Source organism: Engystomops pustulosus, chromosome 8 (assembly GCF_040894005.1).
Source record: "Engystomops pustulosus chromosome 8, aEngPut4.maternal, whole genome shotgun sequence".
Classification (NCBI taxonomy): domain Eukaryota; kingdom Metazoa; phylum Chordata; class Amphibia; order Anura; family Leptodactylidae; genus Engystomops; species Engystomops pustulosus.
The window spans coordinates 21,544,456-21,568,011 of NC_092418.1; the positions used below are offsets into that span (position 1 = coordinate 21,544,456).

Sequence of the window (23,556 nt, forward strand, 5' to 3'; positions counted from 1 at the left end):
TGACATACAGTCCCATGTAAGAGGCATCCCTTCTGTCCTCTAACATACAGTCCCATGTAAAACACATCCCTTCTATCCCCTAACATACAGTCCCATGTAAAACACATCCCTTCTATCCCCTAACATACAGTCCCATGTAAGAGGCATCCCTTCTGTCCTCTAACATACAGTCCCATGTAAGAGGCATCCCTTCTGTCCTCTAACATACAGTCCCATGTAAGAGGCATCCCTTCTGTCCTCTAACATACAGTCCCATGTAAGAGGCATCCCTTCTGTCCCCTAACATACAGTCCCATGTAAGAGGCATCCCTTCTGTCCTCTAACATACAGTCCCATGTAAGAGGCATCCCTTCTGTCCTGTAACATACAGTCCCATGTAAAAGGCACCCCTTCCGTCCTCTAACATACAGTCCCATGTAAGAGGCATCCCTTCTGTCCTCTAACATACAGTCCCATGTAAGAGGCATCCCTTCTGTCCTCTAACATACAGTCCCATGTAAGAGGCATCCCTTCTGTCCTCTGACATACAGTCCCATGTAAGAGGCATCCCTTCTGTCCTCTAACATACAGTCCCATGTAAAACACATCCCTTCTATCCCCTAACATACAGTCCCATGTAAAACACATCCCTTCTATCCCCTAACATACAGTCCCATGTAAGAGGCATCCCTTCTGTCCTCTAACATACAGTCCCATGTAAGAGGCATCCCCTCTGTCCTGTAACATACAGTCCCATGTAAAAGGCATCCCTTCTGTCCTGTAACATACAGTCCCATGTAAGAGGCATCCCTTCCGTCCTCTAACATACAGTCCCATGTAAGAGGCATCCCTTCTGTTCTCTAACATACAGTCCCATGTAAGAGGCATCCCTTCTGTCCTCTAACATACAGTCCCATGTAAGAGGCATCCCTTCCGTCCATTAACATACAGTCCCATGTAAGAGGCATCCCTTCTGTCCTCTAACATACAGTCCCATGTAAGAGACATCCCTTCTGTCCTCTAACATACAGTCCCATGTAAATGGCATCCCTTCTGTCCTATAACATACAATCCCATGTAAATGGCATCCCTTCTGTCCTCTAACATACAGTCCCATGTTAAGTGTCACTCTTCCACTAACATATAGTGCTGTAGTCCCATCAACACACAGCCTCACGTGAAAACAGCCTTCCGTTATATTTGACATGCAGTCCCACGTAAGAAAACAATAACACTTTCTCTGCCGCCCCCGGGTCATAGGTTAAATGCTATTATGTTAGATTCTTCTTCATACAGCAACTCCCAACTTGCAGTCCTATTAAAAAAAAAAAAATCACCTCTCATCCCTGAAGCAACCACCATCCTGTAGTCCCAAATAAAAACTACAGAAATAATCCATAACTCCCCTTCCTATGTGTGCAGCCCCATGCAAAAAGAATGGGAAATGAAACCCATTCTTCATTCTCTTAATATACAGTCCTATGTAAGAGCAGCGCTTCCTCCCCTGTCCTCTCTGCACAAACCGTACACTACACTGCTGACACTTCCGGTCCCGTGCTCAGTACTATCTCCGCGGCCCCGCCCTTTCCGGTGACGTCACGCCCTCCAGGATCAGTTCCATTCTTGTCACGGCCGATCCTGTTCCTGTTGTGGTGACAGCAAATCAACGGAGCAGCGACGGAAGTACCGGGAGGAGGGAGAGCGGCGGAGACAGCGGTGCCGGGAGCATTGGCGGGTAATGGGCCCGGGATCCAGTGTCATCACCCCATACACTATTACCCCTGTATATGGGGGCTTCTCCTTAAACGGAGGCTCTAGAGATATACAGTGACAGGTGTACAGCCTGATACAGGTTCAGGCATCACTAGGAAACCAGCTGGGGCCCCCAATAATCACTAAAACAGGGGTCTCCTATGTAAACATGATGACGGGTGGGGGTCCGAGTGCCGTAAAACCCATTGATCACAATTTTGGGGTCTCCATTGAGATCCCATTGACCTTCTGTTCATAGCGAAGAATAAGACCCCCCTTCTCTGATCAGTGGAGGTCCCACTAGTTAAACTACCACCGGTCTGTATAAATCGTTTAATCTTTGGCCAATCCCTTTAAATCCACAGAGAAAAATTCTACCGTCTTCCCCTTTAAGGGATTTTAGGATTTTTCAAAGTGTCCTCTATGAATGTCAGCTGATTGCAGGGACCCCCCCAAGACCACCGCTGCAGCTTTTTAAAAAAATGTAATCCTACTTCTATCAGGGCTATTTTGAAAGAGGATCCTGAAGCATGTGATCATAACCTATGGGTGAATGTACATTGTGTTTGCACTGAATATTAAATGTATTTGCAGAGTAAGCTCCTAGCATTTATATTAAAGGAATATTCCAGGAGTATGTTGTTCCCTTATCCTTAGCGCTTTGTTATAGTGGGGGTCCAAAACCTGGCATCCCCTTCCATGAGCTGTGTAATCGCTCTTCTCAGATGTATAACGTAACGTTGATTCATCATGCAGCCTGTCAGTAGCCTGAGATGCAGTACCTAGCACAGCCACTATACAATGAATGGCGCTATACTTGTAATCTGCAGAGCTTGGTTTTTCTGTGGACCCCTCCTAGTACCATACATAAGGATAAACAAAAAAAAATCTAGAATGTCCTTTTATATATTTCTGCATAACATGTCCATGTCTGAGGTTTATGTCCTTTGATGTACATTGTAACATTAAAGTGTCGATGACTGTTCAGGAATGTGTTGATACAATTAAAGGGCATCTCCAGATATGTATAATTTTATTACAGTATATTACTAAATACCCTGCTTTATATTCCTCTTGCAGATATTACCTGCTTGTAGAGCTGTATGGTTACATATAGCATTGTGTACGTATAGAAATCGCTCTCTCCGGGTAGTCACAGCCTCTGAGATCTATATATCTTTCTATGATCTAGAGATATATATATATCTCTAGATTATGTATAATCTAGTGCCAATCCCTAGACGGAAGTAAAGTCTATCACTCCTATTAGGGATGGTCTGGTTTTTGTAGTAATTATTACAAGGACATTGTTAAAGGGACCTCTCTCCTTTCTGTTTCCAGTTCATGGAGTCCATGTGAGGAGCGGAGGAGCCGGGAGTTGCCGATCTGAGGCCGCGCTGCTCCAGAAACAAGGTGAGGCTGTTTGCCATCAGTCATCCCTCTAATCCTGTAGGTCTATGTGTAGAGTACCCGCTCTCTGCCTGGCGGCTTGGCTTGTAATCTTATCTCTGCCAGTGCCACTTTAACAATCAGAGCTGCCTACACAGTATCTGGATACCTACTCCACGGATTCTGTGTCTGGGTGGACAAAGGCGTCCATATCTTGTTGGCACGGTATACAGGAGGCCGCAGGAGCTGGCAGTGTTTGGGTACCTGATACAGGAGGCTGCTCTTGGGTTACAATGGCTGGATATAAGATCCGGGAAGCATGACCCAGGCAGCGTGTCTCAGCGGAGGAGGCTGAGATCGTTTGGTTGGGGGATGGGTATATTGATCACATCGTGATCTCTATATAGTGCCCTGTGTGATATGTGTAGTGTTACTTTTTTATGTAAATCTTTGGATAGAAAGGCGGGTGATGGATGCCCAACTGTACTATATCAAGAGGTAACAAGATGACCCTGTCTCTGCCCTCCTGCCAGGTGTGAATGAGCGAGGAGGGCCCCCCCGCTGCTCTCGCTGACACGGTCCTGCGCTTCCTGTGCCATGATGACATAGACACAGTGAAGGAATTATGTGCCGACTGGTTCCCCATCGAGTAAGTCTACCCCCGTGGGAGCTGACATTGTACCCACCATCATTATGCACATGATGGTACATATAGGTCATACCCTATGCTATTCACCCACAGGTACCCGGACTCCTGGTACAGAGACATCACATCCAACAAGAAATTCTTCTCCCTGGCAGCCACCCACAATGGGCAAATAGTAGGCATGATCGTAGCGGAAATAAAGAGCCGGACCAAAGTGCACAAGGAGGTGAGTTGATTGACGTCAGCATCTTATGTTATCTATGTTGGCATCATGATCTTGTTTAATACTTGACTTCTCTGCTTCTAGGATGGGGACATCTTGGCATCCAGCTTTTCCAGCGACACACAGGTGGCATACATACTGAGTCTGGGCGTGGTGAAGGACTTCAGAAAACAGGGAATTGGTGAGGAGCACAGGGCTAGAGCTTATTTGTATCATGACTTATTTGACATGCTGCAGGGGTGTCACCCAGCTTTCCCAGACCTCTGTCCTGTGTGATATTTTTATGTAAATCTTTCTATAGATAGGAGGGCATTTTTTTATGGCTGCTCAACTGTACTATACAGCTGTACTATACTATACTGTACTGTACTATACTACCTTTGCCCTCCTGCCAGATGTGAATGCTACAGGGATGTCACTCAGCTTTCCCAGACCCCTGCACAGCAAACGTGTCTGACTATGCTGAAACGTAGTCATTTCTTATTAGTGGATGGATCTTTCTTTTCAGGTTCTTTACTGCTGGAGAGTTTGAAGAGTCATATCTCCAGCACAGCCCAGGATCTGTGCAAAGCCCTGTACCTGCACGTTCTGACCACCAACAGCAACGCCATTCGTTTTTACGAGAACCGTCACTTCCATCAGCACCACTATCTGCCGTACTACTACTCCATCCGCGGGGTGCTGCAAGATGCCTACACATATGTGCTATACCTCAACGGAGGCCATCCTCCCTGGACTGTGATATATCCTTCACTGCTCGTGGTTACTTCTAGATTAATGGGGGTTATTATGTCATAGCATAGGGCGCAGTACAGATACTTTAAAATCCATCATAGGGAAGTTGTGCAATAAAACAATTAGGGACTTACCTCTATTGCCCATTCCATCAGCAAAGCCCCGGTTTCCATTGTTTTTGGTTCTGACTAGACTGGGAGTGTTCAGCCTTGGTAGTCACAAGTGCGGTAACAGTGATATTAACAAAGACATTAGATCTGTATGGGAAGGGATGTCAGCCTGAGAAGTGATATCATAATTTACATATGATAATTTACATAGTCACATACATGTTTTGTAGCTTTTCTTTTCCTTAACGTCTCATCACGGACTATCTGCAGCACCTGGGTTCTGCTCTGGCCGGTCTCAGCCCGTGCTCCCTTCCACAGAGGATCTACCGCCAGGCTCACACTCTGCTGCGTAGTTTACTGCCCTGGTCTGGCATCTCTGCAAAGAGCGGCATTGAGTACAGTCGCACCATGTGACAACAGGTACGTCAGACCCATCTGTCATGTGCGATTGATCGCATTCCTCATGGAGACATGGCAGCCGCTGTGTGGACTGGATCAATATTGAGAGTGCAGCACAGTGAATTGCTAAGTATGTTAGATCCATGTAGCCCGTGACATGCCGCGCCGTGCTTCATATTCTGGCTGCAGTCCTGGCATTTTTACAGCATTTATCTTTTAAAGATAAAGGAATAAGACCCTTACACCTTCCATTGTTATAAAGATTGTCTGGAGGTTAAAAAACATTGCTGCTTTTTTTTTTTTTTTAATACAAAAACAGCGCCACACATGACTTTGGTTTGTGCCGGTATTGCAATTAATGGAGCAGTATAGAAATTAATGGAGCTAAGTTGTAAAACTATGATCAGGTGTGGCGCTGTTTTTGGAAGAAAGGAGCAATGGTTATCAACTTGCAGACAACTCCTTTTAGAGAGCTGTCACATGGTGCCTTCTTTAGGGTGATGCAACACATGGCGTTTTTGGTCTGTTTTTAGTCAGTTTTTCCCAATTATCTTAATAGATAAACCGGTTGTAAGCAGCCAAATGCATGGTAAACTGCCAAAAACTGACTGAAAACGGATGTTTAAAAATGGACCAAAAACGCCATGTGTGGCATCACCCTGATCCGTTCTTGGTGTGTTTTTGAACACAATGAAAACGCCTTTGTTTTTGCTTTTTCTTCATTAGTGGAAGTTTAAGCAGCTGTGAAAATGTTACTACAGAATTCAAACCAGCCAAACGCACGATGAACAAGCAAAAACAAATGCGTTTTCAGTACGGACCAAGTGTGACAGCACCTGTAGGGAGCAGTCACGAGTGGCGTTTAATGCATGCGCTTCAAAATGCAATGTAACAGCTGGAGAGATTTGCCTACTTAAATTGATGTTAACATTTGCGTTTACAAAATGCAACCGCTTTGTAAATGCAATAGTTAACATCCATTTAATGAGACAAATCTCCTTTGTTGTATTGCATTTTAAAACTCATGCGCTCAACACCACGTGTGAATTCACACTCAGAGTATGGTCACACAAACCACTAGCGCTGCGTCTCCTAGCGCAGGGGGCTGTGCCTCTGCCCGATCTCATCAGTGTTTCCAGTTAAACGCATACGAATGCTTACCGATCGCATGTGTTTCACTGCATACGCCAATGTTTTAGGGCCGAGGCAAACCCCCATTGTACTACCGCTGCACTTGTATACACAGCGTTAGAGGTACACACCCTCAGACATTAGAGGTTTCTATAAACCTCATTGAATACTAATAAAATTTCAATCAACCTAGCAGCCTCATTCCTTTTTTTTCCTTTTAAATCTTCATTACATTTTTTAAAATATTAATACAATACTATAAAATATGAATACAGTATACAATATTAATACAATATACAATATTTAGTAGCCAAATCAATTACATTTCACAGAAAATGTTGGAATGATCTCGGACATGTAGCAATATACAATAAAATCCCCTTATGGAGGGTTGTATACAATCTTGGAATACCCCTATAGCCATATAATCACTAACCCCAATTTACCCAACCCATGCTGCCCAGTAGACAGCGCTCATTCTAAAACCTCCCCATAGTGTTTAGTCTTATCCATTATAGCCGACCAATGAGCTACACTTGGGGGGATTTGGTCTCATGCAATATCTGGCAATAACCACTCTAGATAACATTGAAAGCCTACAGATAATAGTCAAATAGACAAAAGTTATTCAAAAGTAAAAACTGTACTGAAAAAAAAAAAAAACAAGAATTACGGTCTATCCTCAATCTCTAGCATGAATCTTCTAAAAATCGCTTCTGCTGTGAGAACTCCAGCTCACATGTCAAAAATCTGGGTTCTTATCGCCACATCCAGGACAGGCCGCTTTATCCTGCAACCCGATTCTTGCCAGTAATAAGTGGTATAGTATAACCTATGAACAAAACTATATTGTATTAGTCTGTGACTCGTATTCAATGATGAACAGACAATATTGCAACAAACATCCCTACAATGTTCTTCTGCCATGACCCCTATCTCCCTATTCCCAGAGTTTTTTTATAATTAAATACAATATAATGGGTATAATAATTTTATAAACTTTAGAAAACTGTGATGTTATCCCCCCGTTCAAAAAAAATTATTATTGGTGTTGGTGAAAACAGAGAAACAAAATATTTCCTTTGTTTTTTACATGGGCATCTCGTATTTGTATGCAGTGAACACAAATATTATCCCCTACCCTAAACCATTGTTGAGTTTCCTGAAGTTAAATTAATATCCTATTTCTAAACCGTTAAGCATTTCTAGTGATGCCTAGTGACTTCCATATAGAAGTGTCTACCAGCTTCCAAAATTCTTTAAAAAAATCTTTTTTAATTGCACCCCTACTGTACTTGACCTATGTTAGAAAATCCTAGAAAACCCTGTCAAGCTACAACATTACAGGTTTCTAAATATACGCTGCCGCAGCCTGTGTGACCCAGATACAAGAGATCCAGGAACATGTTCTACTTGCAGTCTATTTTCAATACATTTACTCTGTATTGCTGGTTCCTGGTTTATATACATCACCTAATGAGTCCATATATATGGGGGGGGGGGATATATATGACTGCCAAAGTGAATAGGGAAGACTGCAGTTATGGATAATAGACGTACGAGACATACAGAATTAGTGTTTCATTGGATGGCTTATACAGTATGTAGCCACCACCAAAATTTGGCACCAATTGGCAAAGGGATTGCTCCACTAAATACACGGAATAGGACACAAGTGTCTAAACCCTGATGGTGCCTCATACAAGTGCAGTGCTGGTGTGTATACTCTCCCATCTCTTCAGTCTATTCATTTGTATTTACAGCTCTTTATATGGAGTACTGTGTGGTACATGCACTGGGGCTCTGTTACTATGCATCCCCTGGGGATCTCCGTGTCTGTCCCCCGGTGACATCAGGTGGATAAGTGTCTTCAGTGGGAAAACAACTCTTAAGGCATGCTTACAGCTTTAGGGCTCATTCACACAAACATAATGGGGATTGATATCGGACCCCATTGGCACTCGGCCACAGTGCGGCGAGCACAGGTTGTCTCACCGTGATCGTGCTCAAGACGTGTCCTATATTTTGCTGTGTCATGGGGCTGGACTCCTGCTTCTCTATGGAGAGCGGAGGCGTAAGCAGCCCTCACTCCTCCTCTCTCCTGCGCGTGGCTATATGCACGCCCAGGCGTGCATAGGATAGTCTGAATGTACAGTGTGCACAAGACTGTAATGTTGTTTTGTACTTGGTTATTAAGTTTATACATTGGTTATTAAGTTTATACACTGAACCTACAGCTAGAAGCATTGAATAATTCTGTACAAGCTGCTTATAAATCTTTTATTTCCTTCTGCAGTGTCAACATTTTGGGCAAAGATCATTTTGTTCCAAATATTTAGAGGAAGTGAGATTATTTTCCCTTATCAGTACGTAGAAATTATGGAAACAGACTGGTTAATCTCCTTAAAGGTGTATCCTGCATAATATGGTCACGCCTCTCCTTAGACCATTGCCATTGTGCTGCACTTTCCCCATTAGGGGTCCTGGTTATAGGACTGTTAGATTATAGGCTGATGTCCATTACATAGTGACGTTGTTTCCCCATTTTCCCGCAGATTTAAGCCTTTCCTTTGTCTGTACATCTCCATGACCGCACGCTGGAGGAGCGACGCCATCATAGGATACAGGGTCTGTTATACCTTCCGTTCTCCCGGCGCGCCGCGTCCTGCACCTGCGCAGGACTATGTCATGGGATCTCTCTTTCTGGTCTGGCTGCTGCTATAACCCTTATGGTTTCCTAATAAACTTTCAAAGAAGATCCCATTGTCTCCGGCGACACAGGAAGCAGCCGACGCTCTGCTCTAGTTTTGTAGCCTGGAGCTGCATGTTAATTTTTTTTTTTCCAATACTTTTTTTTTCTTTGAAATTTCTTAGATGTTGGTGTCTACGTGGTTGTGAGGCATGGGTGGAGGAGATGACAGAACTATGCAGTGGTTTAGGAGGCCTCTGCTATGTAGAGGACACAATCGCCTTTCCTTTCCCATTCATGTCTTCCTTATGTGAGCGCACAGTCTGACCAATACTGACCATTTCATACACGATGTAGCTGAGGGCCGCTCCCGGTACAGCGCTGGTGCCTGCTCCTGATGTGGGACATGTACACGGGGGACCTATCTACAAGACAACCAGCAAGGTCGAGAGACGTGTCTTATGCAAGATGGTGGAATCAGATGCCAAGATATTGACGTCTCTATTTTTATTGTTTTTTTTTTTTCTTGTTTGGCCTCATTTATCCTTGGGCTCAATCCTGAGACAGACAGACAAACATAAGACAACACTGTGCAATGTATAGCTGATCTCTGCCTGCATTAGTAATCAGATTTTTACATGTAATCCATAGGGTTATAGTTTATAACGTGTGTGTTTAACCAGATTTTTTTTTTGGCTCCTTTTAGTATTTAAGTTTTATGTGTATTTTAAGGACTGAATTTGCACTTGTCATTATACATGGATTGGCTCAAATTGGTATACAGGCAGTCCCTGGGTATTACGTACAAGATCGGTTCTGTAGGTTTGTTCGGAAGTTGAATTTGTATGTAAGTCGGAATATTTTATAATTGTAGCTCCAGACAAATTTTTTTTGTCCCAGTGACAATTGCATTAGCAAAATTTTGTGCTGTCATGGGAACAAGGATTATCAATAAAACTTCATTACAGACGTCTTACAGCTGATCATTGCAGTCTGGGGATAAAGTAACATCCAGAGGTCACAGGAGGAGAGAGGTCCGTCTGTATCTAGGGGACTGCCTGTATATATAAGTAAGGTCTATACAATATCTATCAAGATACTGCTATTGTTCTTTCACTAGTAACATAGCTATGGGGGTGGTATGTGGTCCTTAGAAGGGCCAGCCCAGTACCAAGCACATACTCTGGGTTGTTATGTCCTCTTTAGCAAAACCTAGCACTGTAATTGGACACCCATTTAGATTTCGGCAGGTCTGGCTGACCATCTGTGTTTGGAGCTTCCAGACTCTCTCTTGATGCCAGTTATGGATCTTCAGAGAACAGACTAAAGGTGGACAATTCCTTTAAGTACAGCAGTCTATGTCTAGGCCTCTGGTGCACTGCTTAAAAGTACAGTATGGCCTGCGCTGGCATTACCCATGCTATGATTTTGTGTGTCTGTGTATTATATTTATTGCACCCTCACGCATCCATACACACAATATATGATTCATACCAGTCGTCATTGGTATACTTAGAGACATAGAGAGTTATACAGCATATACTCACACACTGCCCTCTGCCCCCACCCAGTTGTACATGAATACGTGTGTCTTGTATGTTAGAGTATACAGCGTGTGTGTGAAGGAGTTTGCGGACACCTAATTTCGGGTCTTTTTCTTGGGTTGCACTTCGCTATGGCGATCTTTGTGAAACCCTTTGGATGTTTTCTATTTATGACAAAGTGTTGTAAAAGAATAAACTATAATAGAACCGTTGTCATGCTGACTGTTTCCTTAGCATTACTGGGTCTGATATGGGAACCTACATTACTTATACAGACTCCTGGGTGGCTCATGACATAGGCGCCGAAGATATTGGGAAATCCTGTGTTACTGTAGTCCACCCTAGGCACCATCAGACTGGTCTAGATACTTTGCAGGGACCAGGACTCCCATCATTGCAGTCACTGATTATGCAACAAAGGTCCACTGACTAGAGTCCTGTACTGAAAACATGAGTATAATATGGGACAGTAGTCCGCAGGGAATCAGGACCTCAACTCCTCAACATCATGTATGTTGCATGTGCTCCTAAGTGTCAGTACACAGTGCAGAGCGGCACACAGAGCAAAAGATGGGGCTCTGGGGTGTTATCTAGAATTTGAAGGGGGCATCAGTATCATTCGGAGGCTTCTGCAATATTAAGGGGGCATTGGAGGGTCTCTAGTATTAGGAGGTTGGGGGCGGCTATCTGGGTTTCCAGACTTATTAGGAGAAGCAATGGGGTTTCCAGGATTATGGGTGGGGGGGCCTTTGGGGTATCTCTCCATTATTATTAGAGGGGCTACAATATTAATAGGGGTATCTCCAATATTATTATGGGAGGGCTTCACCATTGGTAGGGGTCTCCAATATTATTAGAGGGCTTTGGGGGGGTTCTCCTGCATTATTAGGAGGCTCTGGGGGATCTCCTGCATTATTTGGCAGCTCTGGGGATCTCCATTTTTATTAGTGTCTGCTCTAGTTGGTTTGTATTTATTTTCTAGTCTGGGGTTTTGGGTACCCTTGAGGTTGACTGGTATGACAATGTGGCCTTCAGACCAGAAAATGTAGTGCACCCCTGCTCTATTGTTACCTAAATGTATATAAAGATGGGTTTATACTACGTGCAGCATATACATTTGACATTTCTCCCAATGGATAGGACTACTCTACCCATAGACCATCATAAACCAAACAGGCTCCTAAAGACACCAGAATACACATAGGATATGTCATCCTTCATGGGTGCATGCTTCTTTTGAAGCAGTGTCAGGTTGAAAGCCCCCCCATTAATTTGGATAGTAATGCATGTTACTACACGAACACCTACCTGTACCACTTGTATTACAGTAACCGTCCGGCTGAAGCTACTCAGCCCTCAAAGGGTTAAGCCGTGTGTGTAGGAATGCATGTGGTGACACGAGGGGACATGTTTCAGCAGGCCCCGATGATAGTGCACTTTGTGTCCCTGCCAGTCACAATGCCCTGGGAGGTAAAAAAAAAGGGGGGCAGTCAACCACCCAAGTCCCCGGGCAGGTCTGTTCATGCTGGACATTCCTAAGAAGTTGTACGAAGGGTTAAAAACTTGATGGACCTGTTCAGAATGACCGAGCCGCTGGATTACCGGAGAGATGGAATGCTGCCCATCAGGAAGGAGCTGGCTAATTTGTTTTATTCTTATGCCCATAGGGGTCATTACCCAGCTTTTCATACACCCTGACTGACATGTAAGTCTTCCCTGCTGTATACATTTATGTTTACATCTTCAGTTACTGCTGTGACTTTACAGTATTTTCTATTCATGAACAAGGAGGCCCAGGATGAACACTGCAAAAAAAAAAAGGTTCAATTGTAGAAATCCAAAAATTTGACAATGGAACTACAAACCCCAACATCTACTGCCACTTTATCCCGAAAGGCTATTCAAACCCAAGAGATAGTCCCTTACACAGATGTCATATTCACAGATGCTACCTCCCGCCGACTAATTAAAGGGTTAATGCTACCGACACCTGATCCACGCACGACTAAAAGATGAGGTTACACGGTTTTATTCTTTACATGTAACACAAGGAAGGGGACAGGAAATTACTGTAGCATCATGGTCACACCATGTAGTACTGGTATATGTGGTGCCCGCTGCCTGTGCCCTCTGCCAGACGCCATCCTGTTATATGGAAGAGGGTGTATGCCATATGTCATGGGTCTCCGTTATTAGCCCTGGGAAAAGGTTGACCTCATATACTGAAAACTCACACCCACCATCATGAGGGAAGCCATATAACGTAGAATGGCTATAGGTTCTGGGTGCCTTAGGGAGCACCAACCCCTGTCTCATCAATGGGGCAAGGACAGCACACTGAAACTTTGACCTAGATCAAAGTGGGCCAAGCTATTAGCCTGCCTGGTTATTACTATAGTAGGGGGTGCTCAGGGACCTTCAGTTATCTCTTTCCCATATAAGGACTATAATTAGGGTCGCCCTAGTAAATTGGTGCCCATTTCCTTTACGTTACGTCTCTAGTCAGGGCCCTGGTACAGATTTTGCATAGCGGCCCAGCAGCTTCAAATTTCACCTCAGAGTTTTTACCCACAATGAATGGCGGCAAAGATCTATTACGTCGTCCGCCATATAATTGGGTAGGATGAGATGGGATGAGTGTTGGCCCCGACAGGTGCGTGACAGGTCCCTGACAGGTGACGGCATCCCATTAATAATTCACCCCGTCTTGGAATATTTATCGAGCTTGTGTTTGCTCACAGCTTGTGTGTTGGCGAAGGAGTGCTGCCACACAGGCCCGTTCAGATCCATTTCATGAAGGAGAGACATTTACACTAACTTCCTGCTTGCACTAGGCTGAGCTAATTTGGAAAGCACTAAACAGACAATATCCAGAAGATAATATCAAGGCCGGACCAGGTTATTGTAAAACACAGCTCTATAATAAGGTAAATGTGTGACCATGTGATACGTGGGGATCCAAAATTGGAGACAACATCGCCAGTCGATATCTTGTTGACACATCATTCATATCAATACCTGAATAAATTTGAAGGGATTTTCCAGAACTTTAAGACTGGTGATCTGTTCTTAAGATAAATATCATATTGGTGGCGGTCCGACAACATACTACGCCACTAATTCGCTGTTCTCTTTGCTGCCTCGTCACCTACAATGGCAGACAGCTCCATCCCTTGTTTAGTGGCCATATCAGGTACTGCAACTCAGCTTAGGTTATCCTATAAAAGGATTGGTCATTCATATCAAAATTTCCTGAAAGTTCTTTAAAACGCTGGCTTCCCCAATGAAAATTGTGAAAAGGGGTCATTAACTATGACGATTCATCTACTAGTACTCTCTTCCAATAGTAGGATCACCTCAGAGACCCAAATGTAACCACAACCTCTGCACCCTTTATAGTTATACTTTCTTATTACTATATTGAATAATTTTTTTCACAACATACTGAATTTGCCTACAAATACTTATGGCCCCACACACAGAGGAAGTGAAGTGTGCACTCCCATATTTCTTCCCTGAAATGTCCACCTGACCATGAAGGGAGTATGAAGAGTCTTTGATGGGGAATATATAGAAATCCATGGAGTGAGACGCAGATAAAGGCTCCTGATAACCTATAGGCTCTGTGACTCGCATACTTGGGGTCTGCCAACCTTATCTGACTCCCACATAGTCTCATTAAGTGTGAGGTCACGGGGGTCATAAGGTGCCTTATATCCAGCTCCAGCTCCTGCACCTTTATACCCCCCTCCTGTGTAATTATACCACGGGAAACTGAGCCCCTGCTGGAAATAATGAGCTGTCATCAGCTGAGAGAAGAGCTGATCACACAGGGATCTAGGATTACACTGGGAACCTGATAAAATGGACAGGGAACTTCCCATACTATTTCCCTTAGGTTTACGAGACCATATTACAAATAAAAGCAGGTGTATTCTAAAAATATTTTAAAAATACTATATTACACTCTACAATAAAATTCAGAATTTCCTAATCCAGACAAACTGATGATCCGCAAATATTTCCAACACAAAACTTTGTAGATATGATACCCTACATTAAAGTCTTATGTTACCCTACTTTAAAGTCTAATATTAAAATGCTACAAAACACAATTCAACTTTTTTTTTTCTGAAACACCACCACTTTTGTCTAAGGGCTATGCTTAGAAAAGCAGAATTCAGCTAAATGAGAGTGCACCGCAATATCAGTCACAGCCTGGGATAAAGAGGGGCGGTATTTTTACATTTTTTTATCTTAATTTTTTGGGGAAAAAAAGAAAAGAAAAAGACACAGTTTTTTCAGCTTCATTTATTATGCATATGTCAGACAGGCCTGCTTCATAGGCCCCATATCTAGATCTGATAATCCTTCACATCACATATGAAACCCATTTATTGTCCACAAAAAGTCCATTAGGTTCATCAATATTTCATATTTCATCTCAGTATAGACCTCTGTACCACCACATTCTTCATATATAACCTATTAGTTTAAAGGATTTGTAAAAAATATATTTTTGCTTGATGTAATAAAATGGCTGTGACCTTAAAGTTCTCCGATATGGTTACGTAGCATCAGGGTAGGCCCAAATGTCCAAAAATGGAAGAGGCCAAGTGTCCTCTTATGGCTAACGTCCCTTAGTTCTTGTTCAATAGATGACCCAACTGGCCTCATGCTCTCACCAGAGTTCTGTTCTGACCATGAGAACCACCTCAAAAGCAACTTTCCAACCATGAAAAGTCAAAGAGACCAAACCCCTAAGACATATTTCAGTTCACATTTTTGTTACAAAGTGAAATCCAACCACTGGTTGCTTTATGGTTTATGTTCCATCACCAGGTCATAATGTCTCAGCCCGCTCCCATGGTGGGCACTCGTACAACACATCCTCAACATAACCACTGTCTATGTACCACTGATCTGCCACAGGTTCCTCTTTCAATTCTTGCCAAGTTGGGTGATGGTCAGGAGGCAGGAACCATTGGCTATCCATTATGGCAGGTTCCTGTTGTGCAACTTCCAATTCCGAAGTGTTGACAACTGAGGCATTGATCCCGGAAGGCCCCAGGTCTCCTTCCCACCACATTGATATTAAGGCTGTCTGCAGATCAAGGTCATCAAAATTGCTTCCATTGAGATGATCATTTTCAGAGGAAAAGAGGTTGTCCGCATGCCGATCCTGTGCCCTCAAGGCTGGCAAAACAGGACTGGTCTTCTCTTGCCTCCTAAGCTGCTTGTAACTGCAAGAAGAACGTGGAGTTTGGCGATTGTTTGGTCGAACTGATGACTGGTATGGGTGGTGGGCAGCTACATTATTGTATCTTGGAGGGTCAAGATGAGAAGCTGGCATTCTTCTCCTTCTCAGTACGCCATTCACAAACATATCAGCATATCGAGGATCCATCTGCCAAAATCCACCCTTCCCAGGCTCATCTTTACCTCTGGGGACTTTCATGAAGCATTTATTCAGAGAGAGGTTGTGGCGGATGGAATTCTGAAATAGAAAACAGTTCATTAGATCTTGGGATCTGGACTTCTGCTACACATTACCTACATCAGGTCTAGTTAATGGAGTATGACTGCTGAAAAGTCAATGAATGACCCCGTCATCTATGCCCTCCCCCACCCACTACCTGCTCAGGTGTCCCTTACAGCCAGGACAAAGTGTCCCATTATACAGCTGTCTCCTGGAGCAGGCAGGTAGCCTGCAGATGACTATAGACAGACACCTGGCACAGACCTCACCAAAAGATGAGGCTGCTCATGAATAATGCAGTGTGTTATAGTCACTGGAGGATTCCCACCTTGACATGTGCAGGTTATTGATGTCCCTCACCCCCACATACAGAATTGCTCAAATGTCCTACACACTGAGGACCTTTCATGTCCAATCATAAAGTAGACATGCAGCTGCTGTATACCTCAAAACCAAGAAGGGACAGATGCATTTGCTATATTATGGCCATGGGTACAATTCTAACAACTAATAATTGCATTTATATCCAGAAAAAAGATGTACTATTCAGTCAAATAGGCTACACTGGATAGCTCATCTCCACATCTGCATTTGGTTGACAATCATCATCAATACAGTCTCTAATCTTGTAAATTGGGTCCTCTAAGCAGGTCCGGGTAGTGGAAATTGAGGACTGTCATTGAGGAACACAATTCATGACTCTAGGTTGAGTCTCTAGGATATGCTCTAAAATGGCTTAGGGAAACCAAATTGTTGTGGGCTAAAACCAATCTGAGATCTACAGTACTAGTACAATATCCCTTCTGGAACATCTTCATTATTGACCTACAGTCCTTTTTTACATGCTCATAGATATGCAACTACCTAACCTTATCCTCAACAAACACATGATACTTTGAAACTGGGAAGCCTCTTTTGAAAGGGCGAATGGTCTACTTGAGACTATAGGCCACCACCACCATTAATTCCAGTGCTCAAACCATTCTCAACCGGTCTTGTCTTAGTTCATCTCTAACACCAACTATTTGGTCAATCTTAATGTGCAAACTCCAGGTCCTGATGTCTGTTGGGACCACATAAGGTATTCACATTGTAGAGAGGCTATAGGAAATTTTGCCTTGGGGCCCAGTTACTTTATTGAACTTACCTGCCAGCTGGGGTCAGCATGCCTATAGTAACAGAAGTTCTGTGTGATCCAGTTATATATGGCGGAGAGGGTGAGTTTCCTCTGCTGGCTTGCCTCCATTGCCATGCATATGAGGGTGGCATAGGAATATGGCGGTTTCACATTAGGATTTGTTCTATAATCCACTTCTTGGATAGGATTTGGTACAGATGAAGGTAGAGAAGGCCAGGTATTGGACCCAATGTTGGATCTCTGTTTCCCTGTACGAGGAGCCTGACAGGAGGCTGTATCTCCAGCTGGAGGACTGCATGGACCTTGAGTTTTGTTAGTTGCAGGAGGGCAAGAAATAGCAAATGAAGTCAAATCTGAGCTCCAGATGGAAAAGTCTTGAAGCCACTGAAGGTTGGTTAAGCTATCATCTTCTCGGATATTGTCCTTCTCCATGTGAGAAGCTTGGGGATTGGAAGAAAGGACAGGCATGGTCCCCTGGAAAAGACCAAGGACAGATCTGTAAAAAAAAGTTATATAGAAAATATGATATAGATGAAGCCACATAACAATCCAAATCTATTCATGGTTCTAGCTCTGTCTTGCAGATTTGTTTCGGTTTATATCTAAGTGACTATCAAAGAAGATAGATGAATGGATGTAATTCCTTATGCCTCCTGTGGAGGCACTGCAGTGAAACTGAACACTTGAAGGTTTGAGTAACAGGAAGCCTCACAATTATCTGATCTTAGGTCAATCTTGTTGTCTAAAAGGTATCACCGGAAGTGAACATACCCTTAAAGGAATTAATATGTTTTTTGAACTATACTTTTTACCATGTGTTTAAAAAAAATAAAAAAATAAATTGTAATTTAGAATTGTTTATTGCGTGGGTGACTTCTATAGGACATCTACATGCTGTGATGGACATCATGCTGCTAGGTGAAGCCCCTGCCACCTCTTGTTTGCCAACTGCTCTCCATTTAGCTGCCTCTTCCCTAATGACAGTAAATATAGATGGATAATTTCCCGCAGCGGGCACAGTCACAGCAGCACCACCTCCCACAAGACCTCACCCCAGAGACTGTTTGTTCAAACGTGTTCAGAACAAATAGCGCTTGTTCCTGCAACCTGTGCGTGTGCCGCGGTCACCCAGGGAGTGGAGTTACATATTCACGCGGCAGCAACCCTTTCATAGCCTGCCATGAGGAATCACCTTACACTACATCATACGGAAAACATAATCCATTGCAACCAACAGTCAGGGGGACATCATGGACGCTACATAGGCCTCACCAAGGCCTACAAGGTCTAAGTCTACGTTATTCTCAATGCCACATTTCATATACTTCATAGACAACATATAACACATACAGGTACCACACATACCACATAATATACACCCTGTGCCGAATATATTCTACATGTACCATATAAATTACACATACAGTAAGACATGTACTACATGTACCACATATACTACATATACCACTTAATGTACACACACAATACCACATAAAATACACACTGTGCACATATACTACATACATTATACACAGTACTAAATATACTACAGTACAAAAGTACACATACAATACCACATATACCATATCCAGCACACATACATTACCATATATACACATACAATTCCAAATATACTATCTATACCACAAAATGTACACATATATTACAGCATATTCTACATATACTGCATGGCGTAAACACAAAATATCACAAAAGCTTCATATAACTCATAAATTATAACTTTATATGAGGAAACCCCCTCACAATCCCCCTGACATTATTTAGCTATGCTTTTCAGTATCTGTATTGGGCCTTAACCAGTCACAACATGGCGATTATTGGACCTCTCCATTGCCTCTCTAGATATGTCTGGGAGGCGCCTCACCAGTCACACCCGCCTCATGTGTGTAGATGTATATGGCGGCCTGATAACATAGTAATATGACAGAAATAAAGCAGCGGCAAGAGTTCATTTTGTCCTGATTGGAGACACTTATCCACAAAATAACACATATACAGGCGGTCCCCTACTTAAGGACACCCGACTTACAGACAACCCATAGTTACAGACAGACCCCTCTGACCTCTGGTGAAGATTTCTGAATGCTTTACTATATTCCCAGACTGCAATGATCAGCTGTAAGGTGTCTGTAATGAAACTTTATTGATAATCCTTGGTCCCATTACAGAAAAAAATGTTTAAACTCCAATTGTCACTGGGGCCAAAAATTTTTTTTACTGGATCTACAATTATAAAATATACAGTTTCGACTTACATACAAATTCAACTTAAGAACAAACCTCCAGACCCTATCTTGTACGTAGCCCGGGGACTGCCTGTAAATCCCTGTATTCTCATATTATGGCATTTGTAGTTCAGTGATGCAGTTTTCAACCTTGTTACTGCCAAAATGGGGGTCCTTGCTTCCCAAATACTAAAAATACAAGTTTTATTATATCCTGATTAATATAATGGTGTCTCACTTTTCATCTATCACTATTTTTACCTCATCATTCCACTGAGCTACCTGCTAATGGCCTGATTGACTGAGGGCAAGATAGTGAGATATAACAAGGTGCACCCAGACTCGTATAATAATGGGTCCGATAAATACAGCAGTAGACAAACCCATTGGAACAATTACTCAACACCAGGGGCTATCACTTATGGGATGATTCACTTATATTAGAGATGATTATTTCTTATTGATCATACATCTTACATTCATGGACATGAATGTGTCAAGAATGTGGCCTTTACACTCATCATCTCTTTTGGTCCAGGTGTAGCAGCCATATGGGGCCCTTAGGGGGCCCTTCATCTGACCTGACACTAAAGAATAGAGGCTATGTACCATTATATACATATTATACTGTACATTGTACAACATAGTATGTGATTTATACATGCTGTATATGTATATTTGCTGCATGTGTATATGGTGTGTGGTGTGTATATACTATATGTGTGTACATATGCTGTATGTCTGTATATGCTCTATATGTGTGTGTGTATATGTGAGTGTATAAATGTGTATGTATGAGTGAAGAACTGTAGGTTTATGTATATAGGTATATAAATGTGTTTGTAATATGAACTTTTTTAAGGGGGCCCCATCAGAAGTCTACTATGGGACCCTGCCTTTCCTAGTTATGCCCCTGTTTGGTACAAAGGTTCCCCTGTCCAATACTGATAGTGTACTATGATAGTAAGATATGAGTATGACAGTCCAATATAATATGAGCAATATTATGAGATGTGATAGCAAGATATAAGCTTGATAATGGGACATGATAGTAGATTAGTATAGAGTTGAGTTTGATTTTATGATATGACAGGACATTTCATATTTACATATTTGATCAGACAATATGATCATGAAATATTATATACATTATAGCCTTATAGTCGGTTTGCAGGAAATGATTGTTATGTGTGATGCTTCATTGTAGCATAAGGTATTGTATGATCCGCCATGATAGTGTCATATTCTATATCATAATGGAATACAATACAACCACTATAACCAGAGATAACCAAAAACTCCAGATCAGGGGCGTAACTTGAGGGGGTGCAGAGGTTGCACCTTGATCGACAAGAGGTTTAGGGGGCCCTTATGGTGTCATTTTCCCATATGAGAAGACTATTACTATAAACCATACATTATAGTCGGGGGCCTGGCACAGACTTTGCACTGGGGCCCATCAGCTTCTAGTTACGCCACTGCTCCAGATGTATAATACAAAACTGAAAAATTGGGGATTATGTAATGTGCCATGAGGATGAATGTAGATTATATCCTGCAGTGTATTATCTGGTCTTCCCTGTAACAGCTGATGTGCAGGAGATGACGCTCCCCTGGGACGTGTGTGACAGGATCAAATCACCTGGAAATATGATCAGGATGGAGAAGCTTTAATAGCGGTAAACAGGTGTCCGGCACCCCTAAACCTGCGATGCTCCCCCACTATACAGTCTATTGCATATATTTCCTAACCTTATAATAAACCATTAATATCTATGCAGTTATAAAATTCAGCGATGCAGCAGAGCTGAATTTGTTATTCATCTCTTAAGGGCTGCAGCCTTTGCATATCTTGCAGTCCCATGTAAACTTAACAATAAATTGCCCGAATCCTTATTTCTCTGCACCTACATCACTACATTCTACTATTGGCACTGGGTCATCATGCATTGGGACATATAATCCCTCGTATGTCCTATGAATCTGCAGTTAAAGGTGCACACTAATTTCTATAGAAAACAAGTATAATTGTACTATAGGCGTAATATAAATTGTAATGTGCACATAAGATTATAAAAGATGTATAATGTATAAGAAGATCTTACCTCGGGGAGGGATTAGCAGGTTGGGGCTGAGGTTCTCTGATAAATGATCCCACTGTAGACTGAACTGCTGGCTCTGCCACCTTACCTCCCCAGGGAGCTCAGCCCTTTAAACAGAACTCTGAAATATGATTGGTTGCTGGTTGCCTGGTATCCTGCGCCTTCATTGTCCAATCAGATTGGGGAAGATTTCCAACCGTTTAAAGGTATTGTCTGCAAACCCCTCCTCTGTGGTGGGGGGTGTAGGAGAGCAGCCTTGTGTGTCCTCTGCCGGTGGAGCGTGATGAAACTTTATCAATAGATCTGTATATGCTATGTTATATAAATCAGGATATCACTATAAGAGTGCCCATAGACATCCCCCAAGATTTAGGGTGCATTTGCATGCAATTTTACAATACAATGATATGATAATACACATTATTAATGAAGATTTTGGAATTCTGCATCCTATCATGTTCCGTATGCAATTCCACAATGAAGAACGGAAATTGGATACTGTAGGAAACATCAAAGGATGTATTACATTTCATGTGAATCCACCCCATAGTATAGACAGGGTGCAAATGCAAAATTAGAGGGGTCATACTAACTTTTATTATTCCCTACCCACAAGATAGGAGGTGACTGCAGCAGTAAATACAACAGATATTTGAGGTGCACTAGAGGTCCCCATCTATGGGACTTCAGGGATGACTCTCACAGCCTCATTGGGGCACCTTAGGGGTCACTTGCAGGTCCTGTTCTGGGTGCTGGGGTCCCTACACCTACTCCACACTCATGTCTAGAAAAAGAGTCTTCATAAGACAAGTTTTGGCAAAAGTTATTGATGTACAGTGTGAACAGAGCCGAATGCACTAATATGTGAAGTAGTCCTGAGTGACAGTCCTGGTTGACAGAGGGTGGTCCGCAATGACCTGTCCTTGTATGAAACAGCATCCTTCATTCTGCACTTGTTCCCTTCCATTTTACAACACTTGGGCGTTTATTGCCCTTGTGTTATTTATTACACCGCGGAAGGGTCTTTTATGCCACTGTCTGCCCCACCATCTTGCTTTGTGCTCCGTTTATACGCTCTCCCCCAAACTCTTTGTATTCCTTTTTGGTTTTATGAGCAGGACAGGACACCCTTGTATTTAACAAATACAAAAATTTGTCCTGCATCTATCATAAAGAGTGAACAAAAGAATACCACCCAGCTTTCTTGAGCCCCTGAATGACATAGTGATGTTACAATAGGACAAAGCTGAAGATGGATCCCATTATTATGTAGATTTTTAATTTGCAGAGGGTCTAGGAAAGTTGGGTGGGATCTGTAAGAGCGTTGATGTTAGTTGTCACCCAGCTTTCCGAGAAAGTGGGATATCTTGTAATGTGGATTATTAGATGGTCATAGAAATATCATGTTGTAAAGGCATTACCGTGGGAATTCCTGGACAGTAGAGGACCACCCTATATGATGCTCATATAGGGACATTGGTCCTGATGGGTATTTAGGTTTAGATTTGTTATAAATGTCTCCCCCCTCAGGACTAAGTCCCCAGCACAAGCTTGATTACTTCTCATCAGACATTTATATTATAATACTGCCCCCTAGTGACATAAATATAAAACTTAGAAAACAAGATAACACTTCCTGTTTTTTTCTAATTACCGTATATACTCGAGTATAAGCCGACCCAAGTATAAGCCGAGGCCCCTAAGTTTACCACAAAAAACTGTTAAAACCTATATATTTTTTACTCGAGTATAAGCCGAGTTTGGGTTTTCAGCACATTTTTTTGTGCTGAAAAACTAGGCTTATACTCGAGTATAGAAGGTATGTCCTGCCTGTAATTGGGATATCATCCCCCCTTCTTGTGGCCCATCCGTAAACCCCTTACGCTCTCAGGACAGCCTTTTATTTTAGTAACAAAAAGGAAAATAACAATTCTCTTTGTCTCTGTTTTGCAGGGTTTTATTTTTTTTTTTACATTTTTAAGGTGCAAGTACGG

The 23,556-nt window shown here is 42.5% G+C and overlaps 2 protein-coding genes across 5 annotated transcripts; one reads left to right on the forward strand and one right to left on the reverse strand.

The window, feature by feature from the left end:
* The first annotated feature begins 1,548 nt into the window (after positions 1-1,548).
* Positions 1,549-23,534, forward strand: NAA60 (N-alpha-acetyltransferase 60, NatF catalytic subunit). 3 transcript variants are annotated; one of them, XM_072120195.1, is made up of 8 exons: positions 1,549-1,714; positions 3,073-3,144; positions 3,579-3,769; positions 3,863-3,992; positions 4,074-4,170; positions 4,498-4,732; positions 5,092-5,254; positions 8,920-10,813. In XM_072120195.1, exons 3-7 carry the CDS (start codon positions 3,660-3,662, stop codon positions 5,246-5,248), a joined length of 729 nt encoding a protein of 242 aa, XP_071976296.1. In that variant the 5' UTR covers positions 1,549-1,714; positions 3,073-3,144; positions 3,579-3,659; the 3' UTR covers positions 5,249-5,254; positions 8,920-10,813. The 3 variants fall into 3 exon arrangements, with proteins under 3 accessions (XP_071976296.1, XP_071976295.1, XP_071976294.1); XM_072120194.1 differs by lacking the exon at positions 8,920-10,813 and adding an exon at positions 23,516-23,534 and having other exon boundaries at positions 1,550-1,714; positions 3,654-3,769; XM_072120193.1 differs by having other exon boundaries at positions 1,551-1,714; positions 3,654-3,769.
* On the reverse strand, positions 14,907-21,657 carry LOC140074895 (forkhead box protein J1.2-like). Of its 2 annotated transcripts, none has more exons than XM_072120191.1 (3): positions 21,566-21,657; positions 17,224-17,688; positions 14,907-16,094 (listed from the first exon to the last, which is right to left on the reverse strand). In XM_072120191.1, the coding sequence occupies exons 2-3, from the start codon at positions 17,680-17,682 to the stop codon at positions 15,441-15,443; spliced, it is 1,113 nt and encodes a 370-aa protein (XP_071976292.1). In that variant the 5' UTR covers positions 17,683-17,688; positions 21,566-21,657; the 3' UTR covers positions 14,907-15,440. The 2 variants fall into 2 exon arrangements, with proteins under 2 accessions (XP_071976292.1, XP_071976291.1); XM_072120190.1 differs by having other exon boundaries at positions 17,224-17,710.
* Positions 23,535-23,556: the final 22 nt, after the last annotated feature.